The sequence below is a fragment of the Aethalodelphis obliquidens genome, unplaced genomic scaffold, assembly GCF_003676395.1.
Source record: "Aethalodelphis obliquidens isolate GAN/ISIS:26980383/991018 unplaced genomic scaffold, ASM367639v1 scaffold1, whole genome shotgun sequence".
Lineage (NCBI taxonomy): Eukaryota > Metazoa > Chordata > Mammalia > Artiodactyla > Delphinidae > Aethalodelphis > Aethalodelphis obliquidens.
Window position 1 is genome coordinate 67,626,415 of NW_020837945.1, and position 16,875 is coordinate 67,643,289.

General features: G+C 43.8%; 1 protein-coding gene across 2 annotated transcripts in view; it reads left to right on the forward strand.

The window, feature by feature from the left end:
* Window positions 1-16,875, forward strand: part of CASR (calcium sensing receptor) — a 79,015-nt gene that overhangs the window by 33,642 nt on the left and 28,498 nt on the right. Inside the window, exon 2 of one of the 2 annotated variants that reach the window (XM_027106259.1) lies at window positions 16,450-16,873. In XM_027106259.1, coding sequence (XP_026962060.1) covers window positions 16,689-16,873 — 185 coding nt within the window. In that variant the 5' untranslated portion in view covers window positions 16,450-16,688. Of the gene's footprint in view, window positions 1-16,349; window positions 16,874-16,875 lie in introns of those variants that run through there. The other variant, XM_027106249.1, reaches the window with a different exon arrangement.

The window sequence follows — 16,875 nt, forward strand, 5'->3', positions numbered from 1 at the left end:
CTTCCCTGCTGACGCCACGGCCGGGTTGGGGCTGAAAATCGATCTTCAATCTTTCTGCTCCAGCACAGCCAGCCCCGCGGCGGATGTGGGCATGGACGCACAGGCGGAAAGGCCGGCTGGCTGCTGACGGCGGAGAAAGCAGCCCGCGTCCGGGGAGAGCCCTTCTCTCCCCACACGGCGCCCCTAGCCGCAGGACGGTGGCTGAGACCCCAGGAGATGGGCGGTGGGTAGGAAGGAGGAGGGAGACCCTCTCACCCACGAGCCGAGGGGAGGGGACAGGAAGAGTGGCCACTTCTAAGCCCAGTAGTCACTGAGGCTCCGCCTGCATAGAAGGGTCCTCGCAGGACCCACGAAACCCGCGCTGCTCAACCCCGGCCCACTTACAGATGAAAAGACCAACGCCCAGAAAAGGGCAGCAGCTGGTCCCAAGGAGCAGTGGCAAAGCCGAGCCTAGAACCACGGTCTCCTCCACCAGGTTTCTTCAGCCCGAGGGCTTTCTCTTGGTTTCTTCACTAGCAGGCTTCCAAGTTGTTGCGTTGACCTGTCAGATTGTTGGGTTTGCACACTGGGAACCTGAAACCCATCCCTCCCTGTGGAATCTACAGCAGTCTCTCCTTGCTTGTTCTGCTTGCCATCAGTTCAGACTTTTTGCAGCTTTCTGAATGTCACCATCTGGCCTGTGTCACCTTAGAGATGTCAGCAAATGTTTTGATCATGATCCCATGTAAGAGTGTGTCACATAGCTAATCTCATCCACCCTGTGGACAGCATGCTAACTGCATCTGGGAGGGTTCCATTTCTCTAATCTAGCTGTCGGGTGACGTGCCTGGCTTTCTGAAGCAGTCCTGTCTCATCGTCATACACTTGCTGTTTGAAGGCAGCCATGCTGCAGGTGAACTAAACCAGGTGTGTTCTAGGACCAGAGGGAGATGGCACACTGACAGTTCTGCTCAATTCAAGTGGGGCATCACTATCCTCATCATATGAAGAACTAAGTTTCTTGAGCATTTACTATGTGCTAGGCTCTCTGCCAAGTTCTTACAAGTATTTTAATATAAGCAAACCTGCTATTGTTCTTCCTGTATTGTTATACAGATGAGGAAACAAAGTCACAGAAATTAAACAACTTGCCCTAAGTCAGCAGCTAGTGGTTGTCGAAGCAGAGATTTGAACCCCAGGTTCATCCAGAGCCCATACCTTCAAAGGTTATGCCCTGTTGCCGCTCGTGATGGGATAAACATTTTGTTGTAAGGGAAAGGATACTACATGAGGAATGAGGAAACAAGCCTTCTAGTCTAGCTCTACCTCTGTGGGCAAGTCACATAACCTTTTTTTCAGGTACATGAAACCCCTGAGACATTTAGAATCATGTGCAGATGTGCATTTTTCTGGGACGAGCCTCCATAGTTTTCATCAGCTGAATCTCAGCTAGATTCATACACCTTCTCTGCCTCCCCCCTGCCCCAGAATACTATATATGTATAAGAACTCTCTGAACTATCTTAGCTTTTATACACTTTTTCATGTCAGTCTTCTCTATATTCTCTTCTAACATTTTAGATAATGATGCAATAGCAGCTTCAGACTCCAGGACCTTTCTCTGGTTTAGGGGTGTGAAGGGCTCCTGGCTGCACTCTGTTCTTTCAAGCACACCCGCATGTCCAGATAGCGATCGCAGGAAAGACGACGTTGGAATAAGATCATCAAATTAATCCTCCACCTCCTTGCAACACCTCAGCATTTTTACTTTAGCCCGTTGTATTCTTTACTTGCAATCAGACTGTACGTTTATATAGAGGCCCCAAGATTTCAGAATCCTTTTTCTACTCTACTATAAAAAAAATTCTAGTGGTAGAGCCTCCAGCAGGCTTGGGGTAAAGCATCCATTCATTAGTGAGCATCTGCTGTGTCCTGAGCATACAGCAGTGAACAAGATAGACCAGACCCCCGACTGCATGGAGACTCAGAGGGAAGTGTTAGAAAGATGCACAGAGCACAGGAGAGTGGGGCCTGGGGAATCAGGAGGGGGCCTGCTTAAGAACTGGTGTTTGAGCCAGTCCCTAAGGATGGGGAGGAATGGATTGAGCAAGAGGTGGAGATCATAGGGGTGGAAGAGCGTTCCAAGCAGAGGGAACAGCTTGTGGGAAGGGCCTAAAACAGTAAAGAACCTGACCTGTTGGAAGAACTGAAGGGATGGGCAGGCTGGAGCACAGAAAGAGGGAGAGCAAGGTAGGCTCTCCCTGCACCTGTGGATGAGGCTGCTGAGGAGGTACAGCCAGTGTATGCAGGGCTTTCAGAGTCGGCTGTGACATGCCACCTGTGATGCTTACTGGCTGTGTGATATTGGCAAGGCAGGTAACATCTCTGAGCTTTCATCTCTTAAACTTAAACATGAGAGCTTTGAACTAGGTGGGGGTTTTTTTGTTTTGTTTTGTTTTGTTTTTTGCAGTACACGGGCCTCTCACTGTTGTGGCCTCTCCCGTTGCGGAGCACAGGCTCCAGACGCGCAGGCTCAGCGGCCATGGCTCACGGGCCCAGCCGCTCCGCGGCATGTGGGATCTTCCCGGACCGGGGCACAAACCCGTGTCCCCTGCATCGGCAGGCGGACTCTCAACCACTGCACCACCAGGGAAGCCCTGAACTAGGTGGTTTTTAAAGTCCTCTCTGTTTCCACTATCCTGTGATTTTGTGACTTTGAAAAAAGTGAAGTGGTTAGTGAAAAAGAGAAAAATGGCCCCTGATAGCCAGGAGCAGGGTTGTACTGTCAGTGAGGCCCTGGCGTTCTCCTGTTGAACATAAGCAATTTCATAGAACATCACTATCAAACACGGCCACTCTGACCATGATAAATAAAGACGAAAATAAGGCCACTCCACAATCACATCCGCACATGGACAAAAGCACATTAACATTGTCACCACTCCACAGTCACACCTGAACACACACACACACAAAATTAACACTGTCCAAACCTCAAAAATGACCAAACATCCCCTCATCCTGGCTCAGATGACTGCTGCTTCTTTACCGATTACAGCTTCTGCATCACGCTAGTCTTCCTTCCTTCTAGACAAGATTTACTAAGATACCCAATCATAGAATGACCCCTGCTTCCTGACAGCATGCAAAGCTCTGCTTCCTTAAACCCTCCCCAGAATCACCGTGCACAAGCCCCAACCCCGTAAGTCCTTTCCAACAGTCTACTTCTCTGCAGTGAGTAATGAACCCTCTTGTCCAACCACAGGGGTGTTCCTCAAGCAGGGTGGGACTAGGGCCACTACAGCAAGCAGCGCCTTTTGCATTTTGCACCCTCGCTGTCTGTCTCTCCTTCCTCACCCTAGTTCCAGCCCCGTCCTAGTGTTCCTTGGCCAAAGGGCATCCGCTGCTGATGCTCACCCAGCTCTGGGCCTCAGGGTGTTAGGGAGTGGAGCCTTGAAGTTGTGGGGCAGGGGAGTGAGGAAGGGAAATGCAAGATGACGACTTCACACAGGAATTTGCTCCCATCCAGCAATGAGGGAGCGGAATTAAGACTACCTCCAGAGTGAACGTTTCTTCCCTCACTTGAAGCCCTGGGCTTTTTCCTTTGGGCCTACACCCCACCCAGATTATGCCTGGGCTACTTGGGAGGTAGCCGTACTTCTGTTGTACTTCTGTACAGCCACACCACATCAATCATACCCTCCCTCAGAGTCGTCTTCACAGGAAGGTCACTGGCTCCCAGAGAACTGACTCATTTGCCAGTGTTGAAGGGGCAGAAAGCGCTGCTGCTGGTGATTCAGCTTGGACTTCCCATTCTTAGCTAAAGTTTTTTCACTGGCGGGAGAGTCTCACCGCACAACCCACTCTATTCTGTTCATGTGAACGAATGGTAAACAGACACCACACCTGGTGCCTTCTGAATCAGATGGCAACCAAGGGGAAGAAGTGACCTGTTTGGCCACAAAACAGACTGTTGGACTCACTCCTCTGAGAAAGCTAGTGGAGTCAGCTCCTTCTTACCTGCAGAAACCAGTGCTCTCACCGGCACATAACTGTTTCCAAAGCTGTCATTATACAGTCATGGCAAAAGTAGAGTTTTCTCTGTGTTCAGTTTAATGCAGGAGTCAACAGACTTTCTCTGTAAAGGACCAAACAGTTAACATTTTAGGCTTTGTGGGCCAAACAGTCTCTGTCATCACTACTCAAATCTGCCCTTCTAGCCCGAAAGCAACCATAGATAATATGCAAATGAATAGGCATGCCTATATTTCAGTAAAACTATCTACAGAAACAGGTGGACCAGATTCGGCCCACTGGCTTGGTTTGCTGACCCCTGGTCGAATGTAATCCACACATGGGCACAGCTGAATAAGAAAGGAATAGTGTATCCTTACATGTAACTTTTAAAAGAGCCTTATTTTTCATCAGAAAGATAGGAAGAAGACTTTTTTTTTAAAGTTTAGAAACTTCCAGAAGACAAAGGAAAGAAAAGAGGGAGAGAAGAGAGAAGAAAGCAAAAATAAGAGAATAGGATTTTATTTCAAAAAATGAATGGGGACCTGAGATGGGGAAAGCTCTTTTAAGGCGTCTGGTGGCTGCTTCTTACCCCGGCCAGCTCTGCAGGAGCCCCTTACGGGCTCAGGGGCAGGCAGAGAGGCACCGAGAATGCACTGGATGGCCAGGGATTGCAGAGTATTCAGGACTGTTCCAGCTCCTGAGGAAGAGGCCTTTCTGAGCCCTTGGAAGGACTCCCAGAGAGCAGAAGAGACTGATGGTGCTGAACAGAGGGGATTCGTGAAGGTGACTTCTAATGGCCCCATGTAAACAGGGTCCCAGACCTTCCCAGGCTTCTGGGGCTAATGCACTGGCTGTGAGGAATATTCCCTCAAATTTTGCAAATCTGAAAATGGTTAATAATGAAAGATTTAAGTTTAAAAGTAGAGGTCCCAAGATTCTAACAGGGAAAGGTAGAAGAGAATGGTAACCAGATAGGTAAATCCCCTCCATTTCTCTGGGAGAAAAGGCAAGAAGTGGCTGGTCTATGGTAAATGGGCATTTTCTGTAGTTCACAGAACATGCATACTGATTATAGGTTCAGAAAGTTACCCTAGCAGTGGAGCAATGATTTCTGAATTGTGTTTCCTGGAAAACTAGTGTCATAAAATGTTAGCAATTATTGCATGAGAAAAATTTCAAGGAATCTGAAGAATGAATTGACATTGACAGGAAACTGTTGTGTTGCTGTGCATTTCTGTTTTGCTAGGTTATGCTCAAGGGTGTGGGGGAGGGAGAGTCATAGTATTAGGGAAAAAAAAAAAAACACGTTCATTTTGAAGATTATTTTTAGGAAACAGGTTTTTCAGGGCCAAGACCAGACTACTAACCCGAGCTAGTGCAGTGTTTCTCAAAATTGAGTGTACATTAGATTTATCCAGAGGGCTTGTTAAAACACAGGTTGCTTAGTCCCACCCCCAGAATTTCTAATTCAGTAGGTTGGGGTAGGACCAAGAACTCGCATTTCTAACAAGTTCCCAGGTACTGCTGCTGATCCAGGGACCTCACTTTGCCCTGTACCCAGCCTGACAGATATGAGGCTCTTTATGCCATCACATTTCTATCTGAGGGGTACCACATTACAGAAAATCAATTGGTTGGGTTTCCACCATGTGTGAGGGTGTGTTGGATAATCCAGCTTCAAAGTCAGGCTTATAGAAACATCCGTGGGATTTATTTGGGGAAAAGGCTTATTACTTTGAGACAGGCTTCCTCCAGAACAGCTGCAGATATCATTAGCAATGGAGCATCTTCTCACAGGGACAATGGAAGGGGGCATATTGCAGGATTTATTTTTTAAATGATGGCTCACGATTCTCCTGTGCTAAGCTGGAGAGGCCAGTTGATAAATCCTTAAATTTTTCACTGACATTTTCTGACAGGGAGACATGGTCCTTCAAAAATGGGAACAAAATCCAAAATGAATTTAACAGGGGGCTATAGTTCTTCGGTAATAAAATGCAAATTCAACAATTGCACTGTGATATATTTGGGGATTTAAAAAATACAAATATAAGTTCGGATAGGACTGTTCAAGCAAATGTATATTAGAAAAATGAAGAGGACCTAAATGACCAGAATGTGGATGTGAGTCAGCCAAATTATGGAGTTACGGGCAAAAGGCAACAAAACAGAGTCATGGAAGGGCTGGGACATGATGCCTCCCAACCTTAGGTCAGTCTCAAACATGGTATCAATTTTTGTTAGCATACTCTAAAAAATGACATAAAGGAGTTAGAGAAAGTCCATGGGATATTAGCATATATCTCTAGAAAATATGAAATAGCCCTAAGCAGAAACATTTGAAAGAAATTTGGGTTGTTAAGCCTGGAAAAAAATGAAGACCACTCTATTCTATCTTTAAATGAATGAGAGTTTTCTGACTCTGGTCTTTCATTGCAGTGGTAAAGTAAGCAAGAGGAAATGGCCCTAATTTTTAAATATTGGGTTGGCCAAAAAGTTCATTCAGGTTTTTCTGTAAGATGTTATGGAAAAACCTGAAAGAACTTTTTGGCCAACCCAATATATGTGATTTTCACTAACTTTGAGGAAAACAATATTCTTTAAAACAGCATGATTAAAACACTGGTGGGGGGGGCTTCCCTGGTGGCGCAGTGGTTAAGAGTCCGCCTGCCGATGCAGGGGACACGGGTTCGAGCCCGGTCTGGGAGGATCCCACATACCGCGGAGCAATTAGGCCCGTGAGCCACAACTACTGAGCCTGCGCGTCTGGAGCCTGTGCTCCGCAACAAGAGAGGCCGCGATAATGAGACGCCCGCGCACCGCGATGAAGAGTGGCCCCCGCTTGCCGCAACTAGAGAAAGCCCTCGCACAGAAACGAAGACCCAACACAGCCAAAAATAAATAAATAAATAAATAAATTAAAAAAAAAAAAAAAACAAAACACTGGGGCATGTCATTTTGACCTTGCAAATGTGCAAGAAGCTAATAGCAGTTATCCATATTTTTTTTTTTTGCGGTATGCGGGCCTCTCACTGTTATGGCCTCTCCCGTTGCGGAGCACAGGCTCTGGACACGTAGGCTCAGTGGCCATGGCTCACGGGCCCAGCTGCTCCGCGGTATGTGGGATCTTCCCGGACCGGGGCACAAACCCGTGTCCCCTGCATCGGCACAGCAGTGAGAGGCCCGCGTACCACAAAAAATAATAATAATAACTTAGAAATAGAGAAATAAAAGTGGGCGAAGTTGGTCAAAAGGTACAATCTTCTAGTTATAAAATAAGTCATGGGGATGTAATGTACAGCATGGTGACTATAGTTAATAATACTGTATTGTATATTTGAAAGTTGCTAAGAAAGTAGATCTTAAAAGTTTCATCACAAGAAAAAAAAGCTTGTGACTATGTACGGTGTTAACTAAACTTATTGTGTGATCATTTCACAATATATACAAATGTCGAATCATTATGTTGTAAACCTGAAACTAATATAATATTATATGTCAATTATATCTCAATTAAAAAAGAAATAATATTCCTAGAAAATACTAGAGAATCAATGAACAATAAAGCTAATTTAAATGATAAAAGAACTCAGTAAGGTATCAGGATATATAATTAACATACAAAACTCAATAGCTTTCATAGACACAAACAATGACCAGCTAGAGGAGATAATGGTAAGAAAGCCCCATTTATAATAATAACGAAGGTGATTAAATACTTAGGAATAAATTTGACAAAAATGTGCAAAACCTAAAAGATGAAACACTCTCGAAAGACACAAAGTTAGACTTGAACAAAAGGAAAGGAATTTCTGTTCTTAGGAAGATTCCTCATCATAAAGATGTAACACAATTCCAATAAAAATATCTAGGGACCTAGACAAGTTCATGCTCAAGTTCATAAGGAGAAAGAAACCTGCAGGAATAGCCAGGAACACACTAAGAAATAAAAGCTACAAAGGTGGACTAGTCCACCAGGTATTAAACCATACTATAAGTTCCCATAATGAAAACAGGGTGCTACTGCCACAAGAATAGATGTACAGACCAGTAGAATAGAATAGAAAGACCTGAACTAGATCTGGGTAAATATGGAAATAATAAACATGGCATCTTAAATCATGGAAGCAAAGATGGGCTTTTTAATAAACGTTGCTGGCACAACGAGGCAGCCACTTGGAAAAAAGATAAAATTAGATCCATACCTCACCCCATACACAAAAGTAAACTCCACACTGATTAGGAAACTAAATGTAAAAAAAAAAAAGAAAATAATTTAATAAGCTAGAAAGTATGGTGAGTTCCTCTATAAACTCTGTAAGGAAAAGCTTTCTAACACTGACTCAAAATCCAGTGGCAATAAAAGAAATAATTCATAAATTTGACTACATAATAATGTTTTTAAAAATTGCATAGTAAGGTAAAGTCAAAGAAGACCTGCTAAATTAGAAGAAAACGTTTACAGCATGTATCACAGATAAAGGGCTGATCCATAATATATAAAGAAGTCTTAAAATTTGAGGGGAAAAGGACCAAAACTCTGATGAAAAAATGGGAAAGATATAAGAACAGAAAAAATTTAAATAATAATAATAAAGAAATAAAAAAGGACCAGGCATGGGCCAATGATAAAGATATGTCACCAACCAAGGATTATGATTAATCCAATTTTGTGCACCTGAGTTTCATTAAAACTACGAGAATTCCCAAAATAGATTTTAGGCTATAATTGAAAGTAAGTTTAATCTTCTGAAGACCTAAAATAATACTAAAACACACTAGGGTGCTCTGACAAATCAGAAAAAAAAAGAAAAAAGAAAATGACTTCCTTTTCATCACCAAACCTCACACAGTTTTTTCAATGAGTTCTGAGTTCCAATTCCTACTATGATAAAATTGGCCACCACAGTCCAAACATCAGTGTGTCAGAAGCCTTCAGTGTGAACCAGATAAACTTCCCAGGTCCCTTTTACCTCTAAAATTCTGTATTTTAAACTAATGACCTGGTGTCCCAAATGGTCTGTTTAAATCCACCCACTCAGTTAATGAGGCAAAAGTGACTTTCCCAGGCCCCTTCCTCCTAATTACACAGGGAGTTTCACCTGGGGACACAATTGCCTACAGCAAAACTCTAGATTTATGCATTTGTTTGTTTCTTTGTGTGTTTATATCTCTATCACTGTTTATAAAAATGAAAGATTTAACATGGTGAGGAGATTGGAGTGAAATAAGAGCAGTAAGAAATAAAAAGTAATACTATAAGTAATATTAGAACACAAAAATGCACACTTTTGGTTTCTATCTTAGCTACAGCTGGGCCACAAATTTGGCTTGCAGTTTCCTAACAGTTGGAGCAGAGATGGAAACAGGAGGAGATAAAAGATTCACAATGCCTATAAAGTAATTTGGGCAGTTTTTCCAAAGACCAGGATTCCACTTACTTAGAGATGTGTCCCAGTGGTGTGCTGCAATAGGTTCTACCAGTTCACAAGAGGCAGTGGTTAAATATCAAGGATTTTTGCAAGTTGGCTGTTAAACCATTGGTAGCTTGAAATTAGCCATGGTGGGAGTATTCAGCAAACACTACAAATCAGGGCATTTAGGGGTTTGTTTGTTTTTGTTTTTTCTTTTTGCCTTCAGAGAGCTGGTTTGCCAGCACTCCACTGCATGTTCCAATGGTCCTTGTAGGGGGACACAATGCAAGGCCAGAAGAGCTACAAGTAGGAGAGAGAAGGGCTCAGTGTGCAAACTTATTGAGTATAGCAGAAACTCCCTCAGGAGAAGAGAGAGGGCATATATGCCTGAGACCAGAGAATGATGGCAGAATACATCCTCATTCACCTAACCCACCTCAGTCCTTCCTTCTTTCTGGTACTACCCTTTGGAATTTCATAGCTGGGGTTACAAAAAATGTTAGGTCCAGTGAGAGGCAGACATACCTCTCCATTCAAAAATGCATCCAGAGAGACTGGGAGAGGCTCAGGTGAAGGGTTTTATGCTTTCCACTAGGTGAGCACTTCCCAAGCCTGTATTTCACAGCATTGTAACAAGTGTCCTGCAGGGAGAAAAGTGTCCCAGGCCGAAATAAATTTGGGAATGAGTGGGTTAAAGTTAAGCAGTTTTCTTTACTGCAGGTCTTACAAGAGCCTTTGGGAGGTGAATGTGCCCTTTGGCACAGAGTACACATCAATTCCCAAACTTATCTTACACGAGAATACCTTGCGGTGGCACGTCTTGGGACACCAGGCTGAAAAACGCCAGCCTGGGTAGTCAGGGTTCCTTGCAATTTTGAAAGGCAATACTGAGGATGTTATCCCACAGAAACATTACTTTCACGTAGGACTTGAAGCTCTGGCATTTTTCTTTATAAAAACATGACTTGCATGTCTTTGCTTTTCACCTGAACCGTTTCATTAAGTCTGTGGGTATCCACATATCCGTCAGCAGAGCTTACTTAAGGGAAATGTTTCAGGCCAAGGAATTTCGTAACTCGTGTCCCATGTCCCAAGGAACTCACTCAGTCCTGGACCACCCTGCATTAGTAATGTTAATGCCCAAAGCCAGTGTCCACTTACTTTCAACTCACCAGATTCTGGACCAGAGAAATGAGCATTTCTTGTCATTTTTTAACCTTGATTGTTCACCCCCCTCAACACCCATTCTATTTCTTTTTTCTTCTTCTGTCACTTTCTTTCTTCTTGCGATAGTTTCATAAACTTCTAAGACAGTGTATCATGCCGTGGGCACTCCACACATATTCAGTCCTTTACGGAGCCCCTCCAGGTCCCCAGGCCACGAAAGGGACAGACCAGGCCCTGCGTCAAGGAGCTCATAGTACAACATTAATGAATGTTCGTTTCCTCTCCTATTTGTCTTCTTTATTTGCTTTGTCTCCGCTCTTTGCCCCACTTTGCTCGGCGCCCCCCTGTGCTGCTCCTCCCCATTCTCGTTCATCTTTTCACCTCCCTCCCCTGATAGCTTTTTCCAATGACTAACGGGGACCCAACTCAGCTGGTTTTTATCACGCTCCTGTCCTTGCATTTTTCCGACTCAGTTAAGCCATTACCAGAGCTAAATGAGGCATGGACTCTCCAAAAGTCACACCTGTCGTCGGGGAGATGGAGGGTAAGACCCTGTGCAGCTGGCGGGCGGGCAGCAAGCAGGGCTGGAGGGAGGCAGCCGAGTGTGACCTGGTAGTTTGTGTTCCCCCAGTGCTGAAAGAGGGCCCTCGTTGTGAAACAAGATGCCCCTTGCTTTAATATAGAAAGCATGGAGTCTGACACAGAACTGAGGACGGTCACGTTTGTGATGACAGATGAGATGTCCCTAATTCTTTGGCAAATGTGTACCAGGTGCATAGAATAACCCACGTTGTGGATGTGTCCTCAGCAAGAGGTAAAGAAAGCTGTAACCAGAGCCAGCTACGCAGGGTTTCGTGATTATTGGTTGAACTTCCTCAGGTTTTTCCCTGTTCACCCTCATTAAAACACACACATTTCACCTTTCTGCAATGGTGGCTTCACGCCCTACTGTTAGTATTCTTTACGATCAGAGTGACGAAAGAGGGCAAAGATCACAGTACAGTAAACCGGAGACAAATCAGTGTACTCACCCTACGAAGATAAATGATAAACGATCTCTACTGGAAATCAATTTTGGTTTCCACCTTATTTCTAGGCAACCTAGAATGTTTATTTCTGCAGCCTAGGAGTTGAGAAATTGTAGCTTCTGAGCTTGTTGTGCTTCTAATTTACAAGAGTTGTTTTATGTTCAGAAGATCTATGCCTCTCTTTTCTCTAGTTGAAATGTGGGCAAAATCATTCTGCTCTAGAGTTACACAATTTCCAGAAATGTTAAAGCCAAGAGGCAAGAGCCAGGGTTTTTACTTTGATGAGTGTTGCTGTGTTGACCCTAACCTTGCCTTGCTATCCTGTGTTAATTTGTCCTTAACTCTGGAACTTGGATGAGCCATCCAGCTTTTTGGACAAATGCAAGGTCAACAGATTTTTTTGAGCATTCATTCAGTACCAGGTTCCTTGTTCCATGCTGGGGATGCAACTGTGATCATGATGAGGCCCCTGCCCTTGGGAACCTTCAGTCTTGTGGGGTGACCCCTTCCCTGTTCTGTCCTAGAATTGCCCAACCAGCCCCTGGTTTTTACTGGTTATGCTTTATTCATTCATTCAGCAAATATCTGTGGAGAATCTACTAAGCTCTAGGCACTGTGCTTGGTACCAGGCTACAATGAGAAAAAGAGACGGGCCCTACCCTCATGAAGTTTCCAGTCCCCACCTTGAGTTAATTCACTGTCCTGGCAGTCACCAGAAAGAGTGTCACTCCTCCCTTTGTACTTTCTCAGTGCTTAGTTCATGCCTCTTCCTAGGTTTTGTATCACTGTAATTATAATACATCTTCCTGTCTCCTTTTAAACCATGAGCACATTGAAGGCAACTGTCTCAACTTTCTTTCCTCAGTACCTTGTACTCCCTAGTGTCTAGCAAATGGAGGAGCTCAATCAATGTTTCTTGAGTGAATAAATAGTTGCATGAATTTAGAAGTTCATGAACCTGTGGAACCATAGACCAGTCTGCTCTGACCTCCCATTCCAAGTCTCTTGGACGAGGAGCTCAATGATCAATCAATCACCTGTCAGTACTGAAACACTCCTCGTGATTTCAAGGACATTCTAAATGTAAAACCAGCTGTTCCACGGGTCATTTCTTCTTCCAAACATATCTGCCATTGAGATAAAGAACAAATAGTAGCTTCAGCTTGTATTTGCGATACTTTTTGCAGGAGGGTAAACATGATTATATGTGATTTAAATGAAATGAACTTACAATAAAGAGAACGAATGGGTTTATTTGTGACTCTTGGATAGATACTGTTAATATATCTGCAGTGAGAAAAATATAACAGTGGCTTAAACAAGCTAGAAGCTTTTTTCCTCTGTCATGCCAAAGTCCAGGAACAGTCTGATATAGAGCTTCTGCTCCATGAAATCCTCAGCTCATGGCACCATCATTCCCTGGGATAGGCTTATGGTTCAATATGGGCTCCAGCTGTCACACCCACCTCCATGCAGCAGAATGGAAGAAGGCAGATGAAAGAACAAACGCCAACTGTCTCTTAAGCAAAGTTTCCTAGAAGCTGCCTCAGGGCCCTTCAGCTTACATCCTACTGGCCAAAACATAGTCATATAACGAAGTTGGAGAAAGTAGTCTTTATTCTGGACAACCTTGTCCAGCTAAAAACTATTTTACTGAGCCATAAAAGGAGTATGGTACAAGGGCTACAATTTAAAATCTCTACCATAGATCCTAAAACTGAAATGTTAGTGATTATTCAAGAACTTTTGTATTCTAATTGTTGCAAACTGAAGTCACAATGATGAACCCAATAATTAATCCATTGTGCTAGGGTCATGCTTGGTACTGCTGTGATTGTCGATATCTAGTGGGTAGGAGGAGTGAGGTGGAAAGAAAAGAAAGCTTTTGCGATAAGGATGTTGGTGGGGGGCGATGGGAGTCTGGCAAAGGCAGTGGCAACAAGAATGGAAAAGGGAAGGCAGAGTGGAGAGAGATGGTAGAATTAAAAAGACAACGTAATCGGAGATGGGAGGAAAGGGGCAGGGAGGATCTAGAATGATTCTCATCTTTGAAAGCAAATTAGACCCTGGTAATTGGACTAAAAAGGGTGGTTTGGAGACTACATTAGACTCGAGGAGTTAATTGCTACAAATTGACCTGAAATCTCTCCTTCATCTATTACTTCTTGCCATGAATTTTCTCTTGAATGGACTAATGAAGTTAATAAACTTCTCCAAGTAGTTAATCTTTCACAGGAAAAATCTAACAGGTCTCAGTGACTTCCCCTAGCCAGTTATAATGTTCCCTTTCCTAATTCAGTACACCACACAGGACTCCTTAATATTCTGAGTTCTTGAGGCCTTCTTAATTCAAGTGCCAGAATTTCTCACTTGAGTAATCCAGTCCCCCGTCTCAAAAGTGGAGTTTGTATGGCCCTCTTTACCACTGTGAAATTTAAAATACATTGGATGTTTAAAGGACCTGACACTCTGCTTGGTTCAACAAATGCTAGTTTCTGTCTCCTCCCAAAGTATTTTCTTTTCTTGTGCATGCATTCAACCAGCATTTATTCAACAGTTACTATTTCAGACATTGTGCTAAGTACTGGGGAGCAAAGTTGAATTTAGTCATTGGAAACAAAGTTACTATATATATTTTTTTCACTTCTGAATGTTGAGGTAAATTCTGCCCACTGGCTGGGGAGCTCCTGAGGGCAGGGAACATGATGTGTGTGGTACCTTTATATTTCCAGTCCTTAGCATGTGTACTTATTAAATGTATGAATGAATATATGACCAAGGTTAAGAAATGAAGCCAAAAATCTAAGAGCAGGACTGGAGTCAGAGAACTAGGATGGTCATGGATGTTCAGATGTTATTTCAGACAGTTCTGTGACTGTTGAGTGTCTGCTGGGGTGCTCCTTCCATTTGGGGCTCAGTACCCTCTACTTGTAACTCTGTAGGAGAAAGAGCCCCCTTCCTAAGGGGCAGGAGCAGCATATGACAATGGTTAAGAGCTTGGGGTCTGGAATCAGACATTTATGCATCTAATTATAACAAAGTATGATCAATCTTCCAAGAGAGGAACTCCAAAATCCAAGATATAAAAGACTATAACAGGTGGACCTACCTAATCTGAGAGTCCAGGGCAGGCCTCCTTAAGGAGTCCTCAAAGTTGCTCACTGCACAACTGAGGGGTTAGTGTGGGTAGAAATCCAACCTGTGCTCCACTCCCCAAGCTGGACATCTTGGTACAAGATTGTATCTGGCCCATAGGAGTCCTTTTCTCCATTCACACAACGACCCCACAGTTGACCAAGCCATGCTCCAATAGTTATGGACGTCTGAAAGCTAAAAGACAAGTAGATGTTTTCCAGAGGGACCAAGGAGGTGGAACAGCATGTGTGAGGTCTGAGAATTTTTTAAAAGGCCTAACTTGAGGATCTAAAGGAAATTCAGTGTGCATGCAGTATGGAGTTCAAAGGGAAGACTAGCAAGGGTGAGGCTGGAAAGGTATTCATTACAGCTGGCATTTCCTGTGAGTTTACTAGTTACACTGTGCTAATGGCTCTCCATGCATTATTTTATTGAGATCAGAGGTTAAGTGACTTTCCCAAAGTCATATGTTAGGAAATAGTGGAACTGTGATTCAAAGCCAGGTTTAACTCCAGAGCCTGTGCTTCAAACCACTTGTTCCATGGCATCCAAAGACTTGCAGAGGTGGGTTGCAAAGGGACAAGACTGAAGGCAGGAAGACCAGTTAGGAAATAGTTACATAAACCCAAATAAGAAATGCCAGGGTACTTAAGATGGCCTTGGAAATGGGAAGGTGTGGATGCATTCCAAAGAGATTTAGGAAGTAGAGTCTACAGGACGTGGTGGTTGTTTGAATATGAAGGATGATGATGAGAAGAGGGAGGGGGTAAGGAGGATTCCTTATTTTGTGTCTTTGTGGATGGCATGTCGTTTGCTGAGGAAGAAGGCAGTGAAGGAGGAACAAGGTTGGGAGGAAGGTGAGTTTAGAGTCTGTCAAGTTGGAAGCACCTGTGGGACATCCAGGTGGCGATGTCCAGTTGACAGTTCAGTGCTTGGGCCTGAACCTCAGGAGAGGCTGTATAGTTAGTCAACATTGGCATGTAACTGGTAATTAGTAATTGACCCACAGAGTGGGTGAGATAGTGTGTGGAGCGAGAAGAGCAGAGAGTTCCTACTAGGATAATGATGCTGAAGCAGAAGGACCATTCCCTAGATCCAGCTGTAGAGTTTGGTAGAACATAATCCAACCCTTGATTTACCTGCATCCTTTCCAAGAACTATTCTTCAAAGGTTTATGGAGTATCATATTATAAATGGAACCAGAAATCTGGGATGAGGAGGCCCCGAAAGTGGGGTGGGGGGAGTACAATAATAAATAAAAATAAGTGGCCTTCTCTGACATTTTTGTTTGATTTGGAGTCAGATTTAAACTTAACTATGACTCATTCTGTATTTTCCATACAAACATATATGGTGAATAAAATAGCATTACTAGTAGTATAATACAAGGAACTGCTACCACTAGGCCAACTCTGTGCATTATTCACACGGAAGAATGAAGGGATTAAAATCCAGTGGCAACATCAGTGAAGGCCTCAGCTTATCAATGGCCTCTTTAAAATGAACATGGTCCTTCTCTGATATGGGCAATTGAAATGTTCTGTATCTTATGTGAAGTGCTATAAAAATGAGGCTCAAAGCCATGCCCTCCCCACCTGCTACCCCTCAGCCTCTCTAAGTGGAAATTCTGAGCCACTTCTGTTTCAGTCATCATAACAACATGGGATTTAGGCTTAGTTGAATTCATTTTGTTTCTCTTTTGTTTTTAGAAAGCACTACAGGCGGTCTCTGCATGATGTGGCTTCTGAAGACTCAAGAACCACCCGCCTCACTAGCCTGCGATGGAGAGGGCAGAAGTGGAAATTCAAACACCACGGTTCCATTCTGTTACTAATTCTGTAGACATGTGCCTCCACCGTAGGGAGTAAGTCACACCAAGGGGGAAAGTTCTCAGGGGCCCCCAGACCACCAGCACCCTTGTCCCTCCCCCTGGAGAGAAAGCAGAACTATGGCATTTTATAGCTGCTGTTGGATCTTCTTGGCTTTTACCTGGTGTACTTCTGCCTATGGGCCTGACCAGCGAGCCCAGAAGAAAGGGGACATTATCCTCGGGGGGCTCTTTCCTATTCATTTTGGAGTAGCAGCCAAAGATCAAGATCTAAAGTCGAGGCCGGAGTCTGTGGAATGTATCAGGT